Source organism: Geotrypetes seraphini, chromosome 8 (genome assembly GCF_902459505.1).
Source record: "Geotrypetes seraphini chromosome 8, aGeoSer1.1, whole genome shotgun sequence".
Taxonomy (NCBI): domain Eukaryota; kingdom Metazoa; phylum Chordata; class Amphibia; order Gymnophiona; family Dermophiidae; genus Geotrypetes; species Geotrypetes seraphini.
The window spans coordinates 128,962,578-128,984,593 of NC_047091.1; the positions used below are offsets into that span (position 1 = coordinate 128,962,578).

At 43.6% G+C, this 22,016-nt stretch overlaps 1 protein-coding gene across 1 annotated transcript; it reads left to right on the plus strand.

Moving 5' to 3' along the window:
* Window positions 1–1,032: 1,032 nt before the first annotated feature.
* Window positions 1,033–19,654, plus strand: UNC119B (unc-119 lipid binding chaperone B). Its single transcript, XM_033956815.1, has 5 exons — window positions 1,033–1,460; window positions 14,232–14,345; window positions 14,459–14,573; window positions 14,857–15,029; window positions 16,521–19,654. The coding sequence occupies exons 1-5, from the start codon at window positions 1,232–1,234 to the stop codon at window positions 16,631–16,633; spliced, it is 744 nt and encodes a 247-aa protein (XP_033812706.1). The 5' UTR covers window positions 1,033–1,231; the 3' UTR covers window positions 16,634–19,654.
* Window positions 19,655–22,016: the final 2,362 nt, after the last annotated feature.

Genomic DNA, 22,016 nt, shown 5'->3' on the forward strand with positions numbered 1-22,016 from the left:
TGATGCTCAGTCTCTTCCACCCTTTGACCTATACAGTGACTTGAGTTAGATGGCACTGTGCACATCACCATCTAGGGCTATGATTCTGAACCTTTATTCAGTTGTGATACACTGAACACTAAAATTCACAGCTGAACAAAGCATGCCTAAATATTTTATTGTTTAATTGTAAGTTTAGTATGAATATCCCTATCCCACATCAAAAAACTATGAAACACATTAGTCCAAGATTTCTCACTTATACAACAAAATAAACATACTGCAAATATGCTACTCAGAAACTATATAGCAAACAGAATCTATGGACATCACACCTGCAACATTTTCAGTTGGGGCCAGGGGCAATGGGCAAGCAGAAAAAGGGATCAGTTACAGGAATTTAAAGAGCCTGGCTCTCAAGATTGTCGATTTCCCAGCTTGCATGCACTGATGGTTATAAAGGTAACATAGCTTGCTGTCTACAATTTTTTTTGTGACACCCCCCCCCCCATCGGGCCACACTAGTGTGTCTGGTTGAGAAACAGCCTGGACATTGTGGTTAGAGTGGATGGCAAATGCTCAAGAAAGCCCTTTCCATATTTTGCTTAGCTCTAGGCGAGCTAATCTGTTTATGGTTCAGTGAGGGGAAGACAGGTTAATCTAAGAAAAGTGGTGACTCTATGGACATCTCTGATAGAGATGATGCATGAGACCACCACAGAGGCTTTCTGAAAGAGGGGAGAGGAGAGCTGGTCAGGTGATGAGGATAGGCTTGACCTACCAATGCGTTTTATCCCTAGGAAATATTTGTATTTAATAGGTTTGGAATTGTTTCTAGCAAAGCTATATGAAATCAGATCTTTATATGAAGAGAAAAAAAAAGAGAGTCCGTTATTACAAAAGGTATTCTTATAAATAGGCAGACAGACCAGAAAGCAGAGAATAAAAGGAAAGGTTCTCCCTTCGGCTATCACCTCAGTGCAGGTAAACTGAGTGGGTTGTCCCAAGTCTAGATTGACTTCATTGCATTCATGCATGCTGCCTCTCACGAATTCCTAAATAACTTTGGGCTAAACCAGGGGCGATGCAGTACGGACAAGACCTGCGCGTCCTACCTCCATTAATAAAGAACAGGCTCTGTAGAACGCTAGGCCCCCCCACGTTTCTAGGTAACAGTGCCGCTGCCCTCTGACCCGGTGCTTCCCCCTCTCCATAGTTACGGCGCGCGGGCGGCGGCGCCATCTTGAGAGCGATGAGCGGCCCGAAGCCGAAGGCATCGCAGGCACTGCCAGCCAAGGACGATAAGAAGAAGCCGGGAGGCAGCGTGCTCAGGCGGCTCAAATCCCGACGCAACCCCGCCGGCGAAGGCGGAGGCTCCGTCCCAGACCACCGGCGGCGCGCCCAGCTTACGGAGCAGGAACTTCTGACTCTAGACAGCCTGAGCCCAGAGCACGTCCTGGGGCTGGTCCGGGTCACAGAGAGTAAGTAGCGAGCGAACAACTAGGCCGGGACTTGGTCTCGGTTCCACTGTGCTGTATGCGGGGATCAACAGCCTCAGCACCCTGAGATTGTGGGTTCAAAACCTTGCGCTGCGCCTTGTGACCCCCGGGCAAGTCACTTAATCCTCCACTGCCCCAGATACATTAGATAGATTGTAAGCCCACCGGGACAGATAGGGAAAATGCTTGAAGTACCTATTAAAAAATATGTAAACCGTGAGAACTCTAAGATTCAGCGGTATATCAAATTTGAATGAACATGAACTTCTCCCAGAGAAGCGATGGAGTTCCCCAGACCCGTTTTCTCCTTTCTTCTGTGCTCTATCTTGTGCACTTTTCCGTTCTCTCATCCTTGTTCTTTCTCCTTACTGCTGTTATTATAATGGATAGAATAAGGTTACTTACCTGTAACAGAGGTTCTCTGTAGACGGGAGGATAGCCCATACACTGGTGGTGGAGGTATTAATAAGAGAAATCACGAAAACTTGGTGTAGGCACAGAGGCACTCTAATGGGGAGAAGGTGATGGGGAATTCTGAGCGGTTCTCTTGAAATGTGAGGTGAGTGGCCTGGTGTCTTTTATTTGCTAATAAATATTTGTCAGAAACGTATTGTAGATAATGATTAGTAGCAGGGAGTCATTCAAGCCACATATACACGAATTGCTGGCACAACACACAAACTGTATGAAAAATCATAATACAACGGAGAAAAATAAACCTCAATTGTGGAAGGCTGGGACTACGCAAGTGCCCAAACCTATGCACATCATCAAGGGTTTATAAAAAAACTCCGTATACATATAAATAAATAAATAAAATTATAATTTATTATTTATTTATATGTATACGGAGTTTTTTTATAAACCCGTGATGATGTGCATAGGTTTGGGCACTTGCGTAGTCCCAGCCTTCCACAATTGAGGTTTATTTTTCTCCGTTGTATTATGATTTTTCATACAGTTTGTGTTGTGCCAGCAATTCGTGTATATGTGGCTTGAATGACTCCCTGCTACTAATCATTATCTACAATACGTTTCTGACAAATATTTATTAGTTATTTACGATTGTATTCCTGAATTCTTTTAGTTGTATGTCTTTTATTTGCTGCCATAATGTTGGAGATTAGGGTAAGATTTACTATTCCACAGTCTAATGGTTAAAGTAGGAGTGGCTGAGCTCCATGGAAACCAGGGCTCAAATCACAAGTCACTTCTCTCCAATAATTGCATAGCCAAATGGCCAATTTCAGGTGGGCCTGAACCCAAAGTGAGTGGACACAAAGCTTTCTCTTCACACTCATCCTCCTGCCTGCTGTCTGGCATTTCTTCCATTACTGATTATTTCCTCCTCACTACAACTGGAATGCTTCTCAACCAAGAACTTCTAAACACATGTCTATCCAACCCAATACTTCTTTGGGTCAACCCAATTCTTCTTTTGTTTTGCAATAGTTAGAAAAAACTTATTTAAATTTAACTTACTTACAACTACTGGAATCTTCATAAATAGTTTAGAAAAGTATGCTCTTTTATTGCATTGGTAAAGATAGTCTAATAGGTCTGCAAGGAGAAGACCCAGTGGAACTGAAGAAAAGAACACTGGCATCCAGTGGAAATAAAGGAAAAAAAGTTTCAAGAGTGCCTGAAAATAAAGGTGAAATCTGCACAAGGACTGAGATGGGGGAGACAAAATGAAGGAAACAAATAGAGCCAGAATACAGTAGTCTGTCTCATCAGCCACTTATACAGAGGCATTATCACCTTTATCCTGCTGGCCATTATTGTCTTTACATACAGGGTTACCATATGGCTCCAGAAAAAGGAGGATGGATTGAGGCATCTGGATTTTACATCCTTGCTTTCAATGAATGTAAAAACCAGATGTCTCAATCTGTCCTCCTTCCATTACTTTCAATGGAAGTAAAATCCGGATGTCTCAATTTGTCCTTTTGGAGCCATATGGTAACCCTACTTATGTGAGCATCCTTCTGGTTTTTACTGTTAACTTTTCTATGTGTTTGACCACCTTAACACCATCACTTAAAATAATACCTAAGTCCTGGTATCTTTTTGTGTACAGAAATACTTTATTCCCTAAATTGTATCGCTTCCTTGGGTTTTTGCAGCAATATGAGGTTCCTGTAATAGTGCTATATCCTGGTACGCAATTCTGGTGTTCTGCTCATTTGATTATCATTGCAGCTGTAGTGGTTGATTTGGCTTGGGTTTGTTGCACAAAGGGACCTCCTGCCACCCCCAGCTTATACTGGTGATGTCACTCGTATAATTATTTTTTTTCTGCCTCCACCTGCTAGTAGGAAGTGATAACACCTATCCATGCAAAACAATGTAGTTGAATAAAGGAAAGAAAATGATCAGGTAGGACATCATTTCTCCTTCTTGTTTCCTTGGCCCCTTTATCTTTGAAGCACCCTTTTGTGTTTAATTTTGAGACTATTTTGGTTTGCACTGCAAGACCCGAAGTCACTATCTGGTCAGTTCCAACTTAGTACTGTTTCATCAGTTACTCAAAGTGCTGGTAACTCACAAGTTAAAAAAAATTAAAAGCTGTGGTTCAATTTGGAGAAAAATTTATTGCTTTTGAGATAAGAGTTCAAAAGATTAGATGAGAGACAATCTGGGTATTCACCAGAAGATGAAATCCATGGAAAATAATATGCAGGAGGAATCTACACGTTATAACTTTTCCTAAAATACTTTTTGTTTCTCTTAAGAGTTGTTAAAAATATCTTCTGGAGGTGGAAAAGGTCTTGGTGGCTTTGCTTCCTCTTATTTCAAAGATATATTATTTAATGTAGCCTAAGAAAAGGGGCACTGTTGAGCAACCTTTTGATAGCCATGAACTGACTTGTTTCTTTGAAGTTTCTGGTGAAGAGACAATTATTCCCTCTAAATTGTTTATATAGTTGGTTTGGGAATCAGACTGCCTTTTGAAAGTGTTTAAAAGTGTATTACTTCGAGTTTTTGGGTTGCAAGATTAGTTTTATTCCTGATGTATCTTGTGAAACACAGAAGACGCAGAGGCAGATTTTGCTTTTGAAACCAAAGTATTAATGTTTTTTGTAAGGGTATGGTGGATTATGAAGGTATTAGATATATATTTTTTTAACCTTCTTGGTTTTCGATGTTCATCACTAAGACTGTGATAACATCTACTAGGTCCTCTGTTTTTTAGTAGTCCCTGGTTCCCTGAAGTAAATGACAGCAAAATAAAACTCTCACAGTTCATCCAGTCTGCCCAACAAGGTGGTCAGAGCTGCATCTGCCACTTTGGGCAGGTCCCCAGTCACCCATGTTTAAATGCTGTTTGTGAAGTCACACCATGCCAACCATATAAGCAGCCAAACATGATGGGGATGATATGTGGTAATAATAGAGACTAACAGTACATAAGAACATAAGAATTGTCGCTGCTGGGTCAGACCAGCGGTCCATCGCGCCCAGCAGTCCGCTCACACTGCGGCCCCTAGGTCAAAAGACCTGTGCCCTAACCGAGACCAGCCCTACCTGCGTTCGTTCTGGTTCAGCAAGAACTTGTCCAACCTTGTCTTGAATCCCTGGAGGGTGTTTTCCCCTATAACAGACTCCGGAAGAGCATTCCAGCTCTCCACCACTCTCTGGGTGAAGAAGAACTTCCTTACGTTTGTACTGAATCTATCCCCTTTTAACTTTAGAGAGTGCCCTCTTGCCCTCTCTACCTTGGAGAGGGTGAACAACCTGTCTTTATCTACTGAATCTAATCCCTTCATTATCTTGAATGTTTCGATCATGTCCCCTCTCAATCTCCTCTTTTCAAGGGAGAATAGGCCCAGCTTCTCTAATCTCTCACTGTACGGCAGCTCCTCCAACCCCTTAACCATTTTAGTTGCTCTTCTCTGGACCCTTTTGAGTAGTGCCATGTCCTTCTTCATGTACGGCGACCAGTGCTGGATGCAGTATTCCAGGTGAGGGCGTACAGCGGCATGATAACCTTCTCTGATCTGTTCTTGATTCCCTTCTTAATCATTCCTAGCATTCTGTTTGCCCTTTTTGCCGCCGCCGCACATTGTGCAGACGGCTTCATTGACTTGTCGACCAGTACTCCCAAATCCCTTTCCTGAGAGGTCTCTCCAAGTACCGCCCCGGACATCCTGTATTCATGCATGGGATTTTTGATACCAACATGCATTACTTTACACTTATCCACGTTGAACCTCATTTGCCATGTTGCTGCCCATTTCTCGAGCATGGTTATGTCGTGTTGCAAATCTTCACAGTCCCCCTGCGTCTTCACTACTCTGAATAACTTCGTATCGCCCGCAAATTTAATCACCTCACTCATTGCACCTATTTCCAGATCATTTATGAATATGTTGAAGAGCACAGGTCCAAGCACCAAGCCCTGCGGCACCCCACTGGTGATATTCTTCCAGTCCGAGTATTGTCCATTTACCCCCACTCTCTGTTTCCTATCCGCTAGCCAGTTTCTAATCCAAGGCCAGTTTCTAATTCCATGGCTCTCAATTTTCCGAAGAAGTCGTTCATGCAGAACCTTGTCAAACGCCTTCTGAAAATCCAGATATATAATGTCGATCGGGTCACCCTTGTCTATCTGCCTGTTGACTCCCTCGAAGAAGTGCAGCAGGTTCGTCAAGCAAGATCGTCCTTTGCTGAAGCCGTGCTGACTGGTCCTCATCAGATTGTGTCCGTCAAGGTGATCAATGATGCGGTCTTTTATCAGCGCCTCTACCATCTTTCCCGGTACCGAGGTCAGACTCACCAGTTTGTAGTTTCCCGGATCTCCCCTTGAACCTTTTTTTAATATTGGCATAACATTCGCCACCTTCCAGTCTTCCGGAATCTTTCCCGATTTGATCGACAGATTGGCTATTAATTGAAGTAGTTCAGCTATTGTACCTTTCAGTTCCTTAATGACCCTCGGATGGATGCCATCCGGTCCCGGGGATTTGTCGCTCTTAAGCCTATCAATCTGCCTGCATACTTCTTCTAGACTGACCGTCAACCTTGTCAGTTTCCCGTCTTCAGCTCCAGCATATAGTCTGTTGGGTTCCGGTATTTTGTGTATATCCTCTTTGGTAAACACAGACGCAAAAAATGTGTTCAGTCTATCGGCGATGGCTTTGTCCTCCTTTAGCACTCCCTTTATTCCATCATTATCCAACGGTCCCACCGCTTCCTTTGCGGGTCGTTTCCCCTTAATATATCGAAAGAATGGCTTGAAGTTTTTTGCCTCCTTGGCTATTTTTTCCTCGTAGTCTTTTTTGGCCCCTTTTACTGCTTTATGGCACCTGCGTTGATGCTGTTTGTGCTTTTTCCAGTTTTCGTTCGTTTTTGACCTTTTCCATTCCTTAAATGAAGTCTTCTTGGATCCCTTATTGATACGCGGTATATATCGATTTTGCGCCTCGGTGATTGTGCCTTTAAAAAGGGACCATGCCTGCTCTAGCGTTTTAACAGCACTTATCCTCTTCTTGATCTTCCCCACCATGAGTCTCATCCCTTCGTAATTCCCTTTTCGGAAGTTAAGTGCCTTGGCCGTTGTTCTGGATCGATGTTTTGCCTTCCCCTCCCCACTGAGCTGCACAGTACTTCCACTCACAGTATGTGACAATAAAATGATCTAACACACTGGAGGTGCTGAACATTCACCTTTCTCTTGCCATTTGAGGGACACAGGCCATAGAAGTCTGTCTGGCATCAGCCTCAGTTTCCCCATGCTGGATTTGGCTAATCTGCTTTCAGATTCTTGCCATTTGCAGGTGTGGGGTATAGTTCCTTAATTTCCTCTTGTTAAATTTCTGCAATATACGATAGCCTCCACATTTTTTTGTCTGGCTTCCAAGATTTGTGGACTAATCTAAGAAGGCTAAGGGCCCCTTTTACAATGCTACGGTAGCAACAGGAATTGAATGGGCTTTGGTGCCTTTACCATGGCAGTGTCATTACCATGGCTTTGTAAAAGGGGCCTTAAGTTTTAGTTTCATTTCTACTTTCTTCAGAGTGAATGTTACGTTTCTCTTTGTGCTTGCTTATTGTAATTAACTTGAAAGTTTAATTAAAAAAACAAAACCACAAAACAGACTAAAGAGATAAACCCATGCCATTATGGAGTTGTATCAAGTGTTGGAGGATGAATGCTTTCAAAACTTTATGCTTTGCTGGTCTGTCCCATTTTAGGGCCTGATGGGGACATCTCATACAGGAATTAAGAGAAGAGTAGGTATGGGGAGAGGTTCTTAGAGCTGTTGCCAAGCTGCCACTTTCAGCATTTATAGTGGAGAATGGCTATAAAATTCTGTATAATTTTTGTATTTAAAGACCAGCAAGTTTGTGCCTTTTGTCAGATTTGGGCATCCTTTATGGAATGGATAAGGAAGTAATAGAATGTTGAGTGATTTGCTTATACATGGAACAGGTGAAAAAGGGATGAGGCAAAAGAAAGGAAGGGGGAATGTGAGGAGGGGGATAGGTTACTATTTGCCCGGGGACATGCAAAAAAGGAGGCAAAATGAATGACAAACTATATCTTCTGTTATATAGACATAGGAGTCTTTATAGGTGAATATCCTCTGGTTACAAACTGTTACAGAAGGATATCAGTCACATCTTTCAGCAGCTCCTCCTTCACCAGTAGAGTATAGTGCCCTCTATAATTTTTCCTTCTGCAGGCGAACTGAAAAGCTCTTCTGATCTGCTCTATTCAGTTTTGAGTATTTTTTTAATCCATTTCAGGAAGCTTTGGTGCCTAGAGTTCCCCAATTTGGGGCAGCTCTACCTGGGAGAGGATGCAGATTTCACATGGGCAATCTGCTGCTCGCAGGGCAACCCCCAGGTATATCTGTTGAGCTAGACTGCTTGGTGTAGTTTGGAAGCTCAGGGACCGTTTCCCTAAGAGCTAGCTTATCTTCTGATTTTTCAGAGACTTGAGCACAGGCTGTGGGGCCCCTGTGTGAGTCCCTTTGGGCTTCAGGGAGCTAGTTACATTTTTCACTCCCCTCATCATGGTACTAGGATCTGAGGAGGTTGATGTCTCAGTTTGGTCCGGTCCAAATGGCAGACCAAAAATCTCCAGTTTTGGATCCATTCTGAAAAGGATTTGAGACGGAAAACCTTCTCCCATCAGTCAGGCTGCAGGAAAATTGACATGACAGGCACATCACAGTGAGTACAGCCCATTATTCCCTATGGGGGGGGGGTGTCAAAATTTTCATTTTTGAGGGTTTCTGGAACCAGAATAAGGGTCTTCCTCTTCCAAAACACCTTTCCTTGAATTTTTTAAACTTCAGGGGGTCTCCCACGGAACGTTTTTGACACAAAATTACTGGTGGCAGCCATCTTGGATTTTAAGTGACCTTTTTTCTAATACCTCCATCTGCTTCAAAGCCCCTCAATTTGGCTCAAAATCAATTGGGATGGACTCGTTAGGCTGTTCTACCCCCATATCATACCAGTCTTGTGCTGTATAGTCGGCCAAGGAGCGTCTATGTACTGCATTCCATAGGGCACACAAGGGAGGGGCAGGTGCCTTGAACTTAGCCTCCAAGTCCTCTGGGATTGGGGGAACCACAGGAGGTCCGTGTGGCAGCAAAGAAATCCCTCCTGGAGCCCTTAAACAGCAAGTCCATGAAACACAAGTGCATAGAAGCGGTGGAGTCTAAGATCCTGTAGAGCAGTATTTCTCAAGTCAGTCCTGGAGTACCCCCTTGCCAGTAAGGTTTTCAGAATATCCACAATGAATATGCATGAAAAAGATTTTCATACATTGGAGGTAATGTATGCAAATCAATCTCATGCATATTCATTGTGGATATCCTGAAAACCTGACTGGCAAGGGGGTACTCCAGGACTGACTTGAGAAACACTGCTGTAGAGGTCCATGGAGCCTTCTGTTCCGGGGTTTACCTTGGATTTTATTAATCTCTTGTGGAAACCTATTTAACAGGGCAGGATGCTCTGCGCTGCCTGTGAGTGCACTGGCCTTGGACTGGGGAGAGATTACACTCCAGGAGACCTCCCCACCACTAAGGAACCTGATGCCCAGCCTGAGTGACCAGGCAGATCAGGACAGGGAGGGACTCCATGCCTTTACTGTCCCAAAGTGCACTTTCTTGCCTGGAAGACTCGTGTTCCCTTTCAGGGACTGGAGGTCAGGAGGTAATAGTCCTGCTTGACCAGGGGAGATGATCCCTCATTGCAGTGCAGAGAAAAGGCCCTGCCAGGGCAGACCGGAAGCAGCCTGTTTACCGGCACTTCTTCTGCTCACCAGCTACTGCTTCAGGTGAGAGAGGGAGGGAGGGAGATGGGGTTGTCAGACTGGCTCTGCTGCTTTAGGGAACGGAGGGAGGGAGGGGGGGCATTGTCAGACCGGCTCTGTTGCTTCAGGGAACAGAGGGAGGGAGAAGGGGAGGGGGTCAGACCGGCTCTGCTGCTTTGGGGACTGGAGGGAGGAAGAGGGGACTGGCTTTGCTACTTTGAGGAAGGGAGGGGGGTGTCAGACTGGCTCTGCTGCTTCAGGGAACAGAGGGAGGGAGGGTTGTCAGGACCAGCTCTGCTGCTTCTGGTGTGGGAAGGAGGGAGGGAGTGGAGGAAGAAGGGGGGAGAGAAAGTGACCAAGAAAGAAGGGAAGAACACATGCTGGACCTACAAGTGAGGGTGGGGGGATTATAGAGTAAAGTGAGAAGGGAGACAAAACTATTTTACAATAACAAGCAACCAGTAACTACAGTTATTTAGCATCCACCAATCCCCATGGGTGCCAGATAACTGAGAGTCTACTGTACTCCACTGATGAAGAAGGAGCTGAAAGATGTGATTGACATCCTTTTGCAACAGTTTGTGACCAGAGGATATTCACGTAGAAAATGAACTCCTATGTATATTAACAGAAAGAAGATTATCCAGGTAAGAACCTAATAATCTTCCTAAGGTTTAAAGTGTAAAAGTTTCATCTGTTTCTCAATAAACATTAAATAGCTGTTTAATTCTTTTTATAAAACATTACTTTCCTTTCTAAATGATTTACATTGTATAGCCTTAGTGCTAGCAGCTTAGTGGTAGCTAAGTGCCATGGCTTTGCCGAACAGTAATCTAGTAGGTTGGACGTTGCTATATTAGGGGCGTAGTTATAAACCAAGGCTACAGTTAAGACATGTATTTTACCAGTAACTTGTGCTGTTTTAGCATAGGTCCTATTTTATGCAATGAGACCTAGTTATTAATAACGAGTTAACAACAAATTAACACATCTTAATGGTTGATACCTATGTCTTACTGATTTTGACAGTTCAGGTTATTATAATTCTGTGTGTGGTAGAGGGGGTGGGACTGAATATTGTATTAAATTTTCTTATATATGAGCAACAAAAAGCTGAATGGATCATCTTGGTCCCTTATCCTGAGTTAGACTGTGCTCTTATTCTTAGGCTAGTTTAATATTAGACTTGATGATCTGATTTTTATGGCTAACCAGGAAATGTTGGATGTACCATATTTTTCGCTCCATAAGATGCACCTGACCATAAGACGCACCCTAGATTCCCCTTTACTTTTTGCTTTGTATCTAGAACCCTTAGCTTGTTATAATCGGGAACTGGGGACAGTTAGGGGAATTCACTTGGGAGGGAGGGAACATAAATTAGCGCTATTTGCGGATGATATTCTTTTTTATGTGAAAGATCCGGAGGTTACTTTTCCTGAGCTCCTTGAGGTGTTTAGGAAATTTAGAGGTTTATCCGGCTTTACAATCAACATGGACAAGTCCGAGTTTTTGAATATTTCCTTGGAGGAGGGGGAGGCACAGTGGTTGGTTGATACCTTCCCGGTGCGGCGAGCAGGGGGTCATCTTCGTTATTTAGGTATTCTGATTCCAACTGATTTATCGCGTATTTATGACCTTAATTATTCTAGGATAGTACACTTAGTACGGATGGATATGCAGACTTGGAAGGGGCTGTGGTTGTCCTGGTGGGGACGTATTGCAGTTATCAAAATGAATATCTTACCCCGTTTATTATTTTTATTTCAAACACTCCCCATTGATGTGCATAAGCGACTTTTGAAGGTATTGCATAAGGAATTTAGCTTTTTTATTTGGCAGGGGAAACACCCCCGGTTGAGTCAACAGGTGCTTTGGTCTGCTCGGGAGGACGGGGGTAGGGCAATGCCAAATTTGTACTGGTATTATGAAGCGGCACAGCTTTGCTTTATTCTGGATTGGAGGATAGCGGTATTTAAGCCCGGGGTTCAAATAGAGCAAAGCTATGTTCCTCATTGTGCTCTGGATACTTGGTTGTGGACCTCTTTGTCGGTTTCAGAGCGATTGCAGGGACAAAGGAATCCATTTTTTTGTCATCTGGTATGGGTTTGGGGATCTCTGTGTCAAAAGGAGAGGGGCGGTAGAGGAGTTTCTACTCTTGCTCCTATTAAGGGGGAACCGCAGTTTCTTGCAGGAATGGACAGGGGGGCTTTTCGGAGATGGGAATCCCAGGGTGTCATATTTCGGGATGTACTTATTGGGGGATTCTTGCCTACTTTTGATGCGCTAGTGGCTAAGAAGCCAGGGTTGGGGGGTGAATTTTTCGCATATAAGCAGTTGTGGCATTTTATGATTTCGGTTGGTTGGGATAAGGGGAATCCTCAGGGATCTGAACATTTGGAAATTTTATGGGTCTTATTGAGTAGAGTGCCGAGACCGATTTCCATTCTCTATAAATTTTTGCGAGGTAGGGAGGCGATTTCTCTTTCTTTCCGGCTACATTGGGAACGGGACCTTCGCCTTCAATTTTCTGCAGACGATTGGTCCCGTATTTGTGCTGAGGTGCAGAGAGCATCTCATTATATATTAGTCCAAGAAAATGCTTATAAAATTTTAACACGCTGGTATTATACTCCTGAACGGTTACATATTATGTACCCTCTGGTTCCTGATTCTTGCTGGAGATGTGGTAAGGGTCCTGGCTCTTTTTTGCATATGTGGTGGGAGTGTGGGGTGATTCAGAAATTTTGGGTGTTTGTTACTCGCTCTTTGACATTGTGGATCCAGGATCCGATACAGCTTTTACCTCAGGTGTGTCTGCTCGGGTTGCATAATGTTAAAGATGCTCCTTGGCAGACAAAACTGGTTCGAATGGGATTGGCAGCGGCCAAATGTTTGATAGCACAGTATTGGAAAAAGCTTATTGCTCCACCAGAGGAGGAGTGGTTGGAAAAATTACGAAAACTTGCCCAGATGGAATGCTTAGCTGCTAAGCACTATGGTTATTATGAACATCAGAAGCGGACTTGGGACAAAATATTTCATTGCATTTGATCCTTTCTTTCTGTTAAGTGGGAGGTTGGGTTTGGGGGGGAGGAATGCTTAGCTGCTAAGCACTATGGTTATTATGAACATCAGAAGCGGACTTGGGACAAAATATTTCATTGCATTTGATCCTTTCTTTCTGTTAAGTGGGAGGTTGGGTTTGGGGGGGGAGGGGCGGGGTGGTTATTTGGGAGTCTCTTTGAAGGAACAACAATGGGACTTCCACATAGTGTTTCTTTTGTTGGTGTATTCTTTTGTTTTTATTTTATCATGTGATGGGTTGTGGGACTGGGGTATAATAGCGAAGTGTTTAATCTGTATGCTATATTGAGTGGATGTAGTATTCCAGAGTGGTGTACTTGTGGTGATTATATTGTTTTTGTATTCATTATAAAATTCTAATAAAAATTGAAAAATTAAAAAAAAAAAGACACACCCTAGATTTAGAGGAGGAAAACGAGACAGATAATATTCTGAACCAAATTCTCCCTGCCAGGCTCTGCACCCAATCCCACACTCCTTGCCAAGCTCTGCACCCTGTCCACCCTTCCTGCCAGGCTGTGTACCCTGTCCCCCCTCTGGTGGTCTAGTGGTAGGCTGGACAGGGCAGGCAGGCTTAGTGGCTGGCAGGCAGGTAGGGACAGGGCACGCAGGCAGGCAGGCCTCCCCCGTCCCAGGCAGCCCCCTCTCCCAGGCCTCCCTGCAAGCAGGCCCAGTCTCTCCATGCTCCCTTCCTATTTTTAATTCGGCAGGGCATGCAGGCCTCGGTCCCTCCCCTGTACCTATTTTTAATTCGGCAGGACAGGGCAGGCCCCCGGCCCCCCCATTACCTTTTTTATCATTCTGGCACCCTCCCATTCTGGACCCGGCTGCCTGGTCTCTGTGAGTAGTTATGGCTGACGCGGCTGCCTCTGAGTTCTCTTCTTTCTCCTTGCGGAAGAGCGGCGCACAAAACTGCCTGCCCGGTCCTGCGCCGCTTCCCGTGAGAACTCGGTTCTCGTGGGAAGCGGTACAGAACCGGGCAGGCAGCCTTGTGCGCTGCTCTTCCGCAAGGGAAAAGAACAGGATTCGGAGGCAGCCATGTCAGCCGTCACTGCTCGTGGGGACCAGGCAAGCATCGCGTCCAGCGAGGGAGGGTGTCAGAATGATTAAAAAGGTAACCAGGGGGAGGGGGGGTTGGGTATTTGCTCCATAAGACACACCCTTATTTAAAAAGTACATCTTATGGAGCGAAAAATACGGTATAACTTACCAAGTGCTGGTACAAACTGATTGTCTTAATGTTACTTGATTACTTAAATCTGGGCTTTGGTTTTGCTGCTGGAAACAATGCGTTCTACAAGATGCCTTCCTGCCCATTGGTCTGGGTGACATGCCAATGTAGCTGATATGGATATACAAAAATACCTCATACAAAATTTTTTTCTCTCTAGATTATTTATGTAAACCAGAAGATAATATTTACAACATAGATTTCACTCGTTTCAAGATTCGAGACCTGGAAACTGGCATGGTGCTTTTTGAGATTGCTAAGCCTTCAACTTCAGGTACATTTGTAGGCTCTGAGGCCAGAAAGCACTGCTCAGCCACAGTTCTAACTTGGTTTGTTTAGATCCCTAAACCCTTTCTTATTTTGTTTGCATATATTCTTCTGTTTCAGACCAAGAGGAGGAGGAGGAGGAGACAGCAAGTGGAGAACTTGACACCAGTGCAGGCCGCTTTGTTCGCTATCAGTTCACACCAACTTTTCTCCGACTTCGCACAGTGGGAGCCACGTGAGTTATCCTAAGAATGCCACAATCTAAATCTGTGTGCATTATGGGGAACATGTGACCTATACTTGAGGACACTAAGTAGAATAACCAGATATCAGTCTGCCCTTCAGACCCAATTGAATCATCTTGTCCTGGAACAGCAATTTATTCATTATTCTTATTTGTGAGTTATAATATGGGGGTGCATTATCTACTCATGCTTCTTGATAAAAAGTGGCAGCCATATGGATTGTTGTGGGGGCACTAGTCTCATGAAGTATTTGTACTGAATTTTTGCACACAGAGTGGAGTTCACAGTGGGTGACAGGCCAGTGCCAAGTTTTCGTATGATTGAGAGACATTACTTCCGGGACCATGTCCTAAAAAGCTTTGATTTTGACTTTGGCTTCTGCATCCCTAACAGTAGGAACACATGTGAACACATCTATGAGTTTCCCCAGCTCTCTGAGGACCTGAGTAAGTACCTCCTATCCCTCAAATTTTCTCTGAGTACTTTGGTATACAGTGCTGCCCCGGTCATTCGCAGTCGGCGATTCGTGGTCACAGTCATTCGCGGTATATTCCGACCGCGAATGACCGATCAGGAGAGGGGAGCCGGAGTGCCGGCGAGTGAAGCAGCTCCTGATTGGTGAGACCCGACTTTAGTGCAGGAAGAGGCGGTCGGAGCATACCGCAAGTGATTTCCTTCACTCGCCGGCACTCTGGCTGCCTTCTCCTGCTTCTCCGACTGCCCTCTCTTGCCCCCCCCCCCCCCGCTAAAAACCGTATTCGTGGATTTTCAACATTTGCAGGGGGTCCTGAAACGGAACCTCTGCAAATATCGGGGGAGTATTGTATATTGTTTCCATACCAAGTCCATGTGCACTATGAAATAACTCGCACACACAAATAGCAGTAGCAAGAGGTTTCTCTCTCTCTCTTTCTACCCTAACACAAAACACATAGTAGCTGTGTTCTTGTTCTTTTACTGTTCCAACCCAGAACCAGTCCAACAAAACACATATGCACAGCACAGGTAAAGCACTGTCAGCAGTTGTGCAAGTTTCCTCACACTGTACTGCTGCTGCATCCTGTTGCCATCCTCGGGAGCAAGTGGTTTAACCATGTTGGTGAAACACCAGTTGGTTGTTTTATGCCCCTGAAGTAGCCCTTATGAATGAAACATGGCCAGCGCTGGGTGTTTATGTTAATCATCGGATGTAGCTAATAAAGTACATGAAGATGAGACTTCCTGTTTGGATCTGCTATCCTCTATAATAAAACCCTAAGCATGCATGCGCTGGACAGGGGGAGCAGGGAAAGGAGAGGGAATAGTACTGGACAGGCGGATTAGGTAAGGGGTGCTGCTGGATAGGGGGAGGTAAAAGGAAGGGAGAAGGCCTACTGCTGGACAGGGGGAGCAGGGAAAAGGTGCTGCTGGACAGGGGGGAGATAAAAGGAAGGGAGAAGGCCTACTGCTGGACAGGGGGAGCAGGGAAGAGGTGCTGCTGGACAGGGGGGAGATAAAAGGAAGGGAGAAGGCCTACTGCTGGACAGGGAGAGCAGGAAAGAGGTGCTGCTGGACAGGGGGAGGTAAAACGAAGGGAGAAGGGCTGCTGATGCACAGGGGGAGCAGGGAAGGGATGCTGCTGGACATGGGAGGTAAAAGGAAGGGTGAAGGGCTACTGCTGGACAGGGGGAGCAGGCAAGAGGTGGTGGTGGGACAGCCGAGGAAAGAGAGAGACAGAAAAAAAGAAAGACAGTGGCCAAGGAGAGAGAGACAGAAAGAAAGACACACAATCTATTCTAGCACCAGTTAATGTAACGGGCTTAAAGACTAGTTTTATTATATTTCCTCACACACTACTGCTTTCAGCCTTTTTAGAGTGAGATAGCTTGTTTCTCTGAGCTCCCTGTTTCTGAGACTTCTAACTAAGTTACTGTCACTTCTCTTTTGTTATCCCACAGTCCGCCAGATGGTTGAGAATCCTTATGAAACCCGCTCAGACAGTTTCTATTTTGTGGATAACAAGCTGATCATGCACAACAAAGCGGACTATGCCTACAATGGGGGACAATAGTATGTGTTTGCTTGCCTGCTGGACTCTACGCTGCAACTGTTGATGCCTAAACACACAGAGCAATAATATGCTAAGAACTGGAAGAGCAGCTGCTGCAGATGTTGTGATGCTGCCTTCATAAGCTGAATCAGTTCAGGTTTCTCATAGTGTCTTTAAAGGTACTAGTAGCTCGTTAACTTGGCAGAATGAGTCTCTATCTACGTACAGAAAAAAGCTTTATTTACTGCTAAGTTTTATAAATCTATGTATCACATCTTTGTTTTTCCCTTCTGATAGCTTTGCTTTGAAGTGTGGCAGTCAGGATGGGCTTACTTTCAGAGCTTAGTAACCATTGCAATAATCTCAGCCTCAATGGAGATTGTATCCCATAGCGGCCATGGCTGAGAATTATGCTGTTCTTTACCTGTTTATTCCTCAATTGAGGGGAACAGCTTGACCCAAAGAAGAATTGGGTTGGGTAGATATGTGTTTAGAAGTTCTTGGTTGAGAAGCATTCCAGTTGCAATGAGGTGGAAATAATCAGTATTGAAAGTCACTGAAAAGTTGGCCTCCAAGCTATGACTTTGGCTATGGCTTAGAGATTTGGATCCATGAATGCTGGTGCCTTGAAGTAGCCATATTAAACATCAACAGAATAGGCTAAATAAACCAACTTTGTCAACCTCTTATTCGAATGCCTGGTATAACTGTTGTCTGATGGCCCTAGTGTGCACAACAGTTAGCAGAGAACCAAACCTATCACTTAACTCTTCACCACATTAACAAGAGGGTCAAATGAATGTCAAACTCCTTAAGCAATGGAGGAAAAACTGTTTTGGAGATGTGTGCATCTGAAAAGAACTATGATGAATTTTGTACCCTAATACTGTTACCAAAGTGCCATCCTATGTATGCAACATTGTACAGACACACAATGAGAGATAGTATCTTCTTTACAGAGTTTAAAATCTAGACAAGACAAATAAGATATTTTTGAAGAATGTAAGAGAAGTGGTCAAGATTTAAAAGTAAACTGTGAGTTTTTAATCAGATTTGAATATGACCACAAAGAGCAGGACACACCAATTCATGAAATCTATTCCAGGCAAATGGTATAGCAAGACTGAGAATGAAGGTGAGAGTTAATAAGGGAGTTAATAAGAAAGGAGGAAGGTACAGATAAGAGCAATGCCAAATGAACAGAGCTCATTATGAAGAACAGGGAGGGAGATTAATAAGAAAGGAGAAGGTACAGATAAGAGCAACGCCAGATGAATAGAGCTCATTATGAAGAACAGGGAGGGAGATTAATGAGTTGCAGAGTGAATGAATTTGTAGGTGAGCCATAGAAGCCCAAACTGTATGGAACCAGAATGAGAGCCAATGTAAAGACTTGAGAAGAGGGGTTATGTGGTCATTAATGGAAGGTGATGCATTTTGAATAGATGACAGTAGAAAAGAATGATTCTGTGAAAGAACTACAAAGATTAGGTTGCAGTGGTCTAAGCAGGGGGTGATAGAGTAGATAGGCATCTTGATAGCATGATCAGAAAGGAAAGGATGGATTTGAACAGTGTTGAAAAGAAACAGCACACATTGTTTTCAAATGTACATAGAGAAGGAGGGAGAGATATCAAAGGTGACCCAAGGTTTGGAACCAAAGGAATTAGAAGGATGAGAGTGTCGGCTACAGAGCCAGAAGAAGAGGGGAAATTGGGTCAAGTGCAAAAATGAGTTCTATCTTGGGCTTGTTAATTTTTTAAAAGGTGGATGATGAGACATGCAGGTTCGATGTTGAACAAGTAAGCGGAAATTTGAAAGCTGATTCTTAGTGAGAGATCTGGAAATCATCAGCATAAAATTGTACCGAAAACTATGAAAGGAGATCAGAGCACCAAGAAAACAAGCCTACAACTGAGTTTTTGAGGTATACTGACTGATAGTGGATTAGCAGTAGAGGAATAATCACCAGAGGATACACTAAAAGTATGATGGAATTGGTAAGAAGAAAGTCAAGACAGATGAGTCCTGAAATCAAATTGAGTACAATAAGTCAAGAAGTAGATGGTAATTAGCATTGTCATAAGCAGTGAACATGTTGAGAAGGATGAGAATAGATTAAAGGCCTTTGGACTTAGCTATAAGGAGGTCTCTGGAGACTGGCAAGATGAGTTCTTGTGGAATGTGGAGGTAGAAAGCCAAACTGGAGTAGATCTAGAACAATTTGTGACAAAACTCAAGATGAATGTCACAGTGGTGCAGCTTGTGTACAAAAGGGAGATGGAATGATAGCAGGACTGGCAGGGTACAATTAAGATTTTTTTTTAGATGTTTTGTAATCATAGTATGTTTAAATAGTTGTAGTGTAAACCACTTGATTGAAGATGTGACAAATGGAGAAGATGATTGAAGATAAAGAGTTTTGGAAAGCTAAGAGGGAACAGAATTGGTGAATAATTAGTGTTTTGGAGAGGAGATATGGGTTGTCCAGGATAAATTGTTGCAGGGCCAAAGAAAGGAGAAATTAAAAACTCCATAATGGAGAGCAGCAACAGAAGCAGAGTCCTTGAATTGTGGTTTTAAAAAAAAAAAATTTATACATTGTTTCTGATAGCAAAAATGTAAAATTCAGTAAGGAAAAAGGACAGAGAGAAAATCCAGTTGGAAGCACCTAAGAACTTTCAGCTGCCAGCAGCCTGATTTTTTAAATGTACCTGTTAATTAAATAACTGAACAGTGCTTCATTACATTTTATCCTGGTCATATACATATTGTCATGTTTAGAGATAATATTTTAACTATGCATTCTAATCTTGCAAAAGATGGTGCTGCGAATTGTTCATTTTTATTTTTGAAACATAATCCATTCCATCTAATGGATTTTATAAAGATAAGTTTGTATTTGTTGATACTGAGAACTTGTGTTCCTTTGCAGAAAGTACTTCTCCCAAGCGCTTAAGCTTTCACAAAATTTATTTTTTATTTAACATTTATTTAAATGTTAGCAAATGCATATAAATAAACCTACAACTTACTGAGTCACTCACCTGAAAAGGGGTTATTTAGACAGAATCAAAAAGTCATAAAGCAAGAAGTCCAAACACCTCAGCAATCGCAATAATGGAAGAAATCAGTATATACAAAATTTTAATCACGTCAACATATAAAGCATAAAAATGATCCAGTGTTGGGGGTTGCCAAAATCCATCAATGAGGCTGACAATAATATTCCCACTCTTTTACTAAGGCATGCTAGCTGATTTAGTGCACACTAGATATTAGTGCATGCTAAACGCTAACATGTCCATAGAATATAATGGACGTTAGTGTTTAGCACGTGCTAAAATGGCTAGCGCGTCTTAGTAAAAGGACCCATGGTCAGGGCCACATTCTGTAAACGGCACCTAAATCAGCAGTCACCTACAAAAACTGTGTCAGCCGCATGTCAATCATGCTTAGATGCCATTTAAAGAATCGCAGCTAACGGTGCCTACCAGTCATCTACAATGTAGGCCATGGTTTTACTGGCCTACATTGCAGATGCCTAAGGGCCAGATGCACTAAACAGGATCGGTAAGACTGAGTGGGTCCACTCCGATCTGATTTTTGGCCAATTCTAAAAGAGCTATTGCTGCACTTAAAATTTTGCAGGCAAGTGATTCACGTAGACGTTTGTCGTAATACCCATCTCTCCTGTCCAATTGATCACTGAGAGCGACTCTCACATATGCGCAGAGCCAGCAGAGGAAGGCCCAAAGCAGCCTCCTACCACTCAGCTGTTCAGGGCAGAAAACCTTTTTTTTAAAATGGGCACAGATGCTGTATGTGTGTGTTACACATACACAATATCTGCCCCATTAAAAAGAAAAAAGCCCCCCCCCTTGGGCTCCTCTCTGGGATAAAGAGGGAGGAGCCTAAGCCGCTGATTGGCTCAGATGCTTAAGGCCCTGCCCCTTGGGGGGTTCCTTAGGCATCTGAGCCAATCAAGGCTTTAGGCCCCTCCCTGTGCATCATATGATGCACTGGGGAGGGGAAGGCCCACTATTTAGACTGGCGGGCCTCTGGAGCAGGTGGGACTGCATCCCTCCTGCTACCAACTTGTGAAAAAGGTACCAGGTGAGTTCTGGCAGAGAGAGTTCGGGGGAGCATCTGGTGTTAGGGAGAGGGCATCCCTCCTGCCCTTTTTTTGTGTGGAAGGGGAAAGAGGGTAGGGGATGATTTTGGGGTAGGCTGCCTGGCTCAGGTGGGTCTCCATTGGCAGGAAGGAGTGGGCATCCCTCCTGCCATTTTTTTTCTGCTGTGGGAGGGGACGGCGTTCCCTGTGCTGGTACGTCAGGGGGATGTTGGGGAGGGCCGTCATTGGGGCGGGGGGGGGGGGCATTTTTTTTTTCTTTTTTAATGGGGCAGATACACGAACAGCATCTGTGCCCATTAAAAATAAAAAGGGCAAAACTATGGTTTAGACAGGTAAGCGACTGGTCTTGACCAGTTACTTTTGTTTTTTTTGGATCGCTAAAAGTGATTACTTTTTTTTTTTGTGCATCGGGAAACCATGTTAGAGCATGGCATTTCAATATTAATGAGCTTATTTGCATGGTCAGACCGGAGAATGAGTGATCGTGCAGAAAACCACGTGGTGAGTCGTTTTCTGCATCGTGTCAGTAAATGTGATCATCGCTAAACCAGTCAAAACTGGTTTAGCAACGATCATTAGACGATCACTGATTTTAGTGCATCTGGCCCTCAGTTCTTTAGTGAATTGTGCCTAACCACACCCACTTAGCTATAAGATGCCATTAGGCATCCTGCTGTAGATGTCTCCCTCCTGGTGCCTACTTTAAAATTAGTTTTTAATTGGTTTTAAATGATGCAGTCAATTATTGCACCGATTTAAAGCCAATTAAAACAATTAAGTTAGGTAGTGGTAGGGCGCCATTTATAGAATATGGCTCTCCGTGTCCACTGTTAGTCCGAATTGTCAAATACCAAGTGCCCAACATGTTTTGGGTTATCAGCTGCTTCAGGGGCTTCTCAAGAATTTGGTGCAGCAATGGAGTTGGGCAGTGTGTCAATTATTAACAATATGGAAATAGCCCTAAAAAATAAAAATTCAAATAAACACAAATTAAAGAGAGAAAAAGACGATTGTCAAGCATACTTTACCATCCAATTTGGTCGCATAAACATTATTATCAAATGTGTAGGTGACTTCTGAAAAATACAATGAAAGAAATAGAAAAGAAACTTATATAAATACATATGTAAAATGTCTTGCATACATTGATTCAAACCTTAGTAGTGTATCAAATGGACTATAGCAATGTGACTTACGCTGTGGTTTGCCAATATGCCCTGAAGAGTTTGCAGAAACTGAAAAATTCTACAGTCTGTGGGGTGTTAGGAT

Excerpts from the sequence above, each read along its gene's own strand:
- UNC119B (XM_033956815.1), top strand. The coding sequence starts at position 1,232 with ATGAGCGGCCCGAAGCCGAAGGCATCGCAGGCACTGCCAGCCAAGGAC. Across the intron at positions 1,461-14,231 it reads GCTGGTCCGGGTCACAGAGA|ATTATTTATGTAAACCAGAA; the intron begins GTAAGTAGCGAG and ends TTTTCTCTCTAG. Across the intron at positions 15,030-16,520 it reads CCAGCTCTCTGAGGACCTGA|TCCGCCAGATGGTTGAGAAT; the intron begins GTAAGTACCTCC and ends GTTATCCCACAG.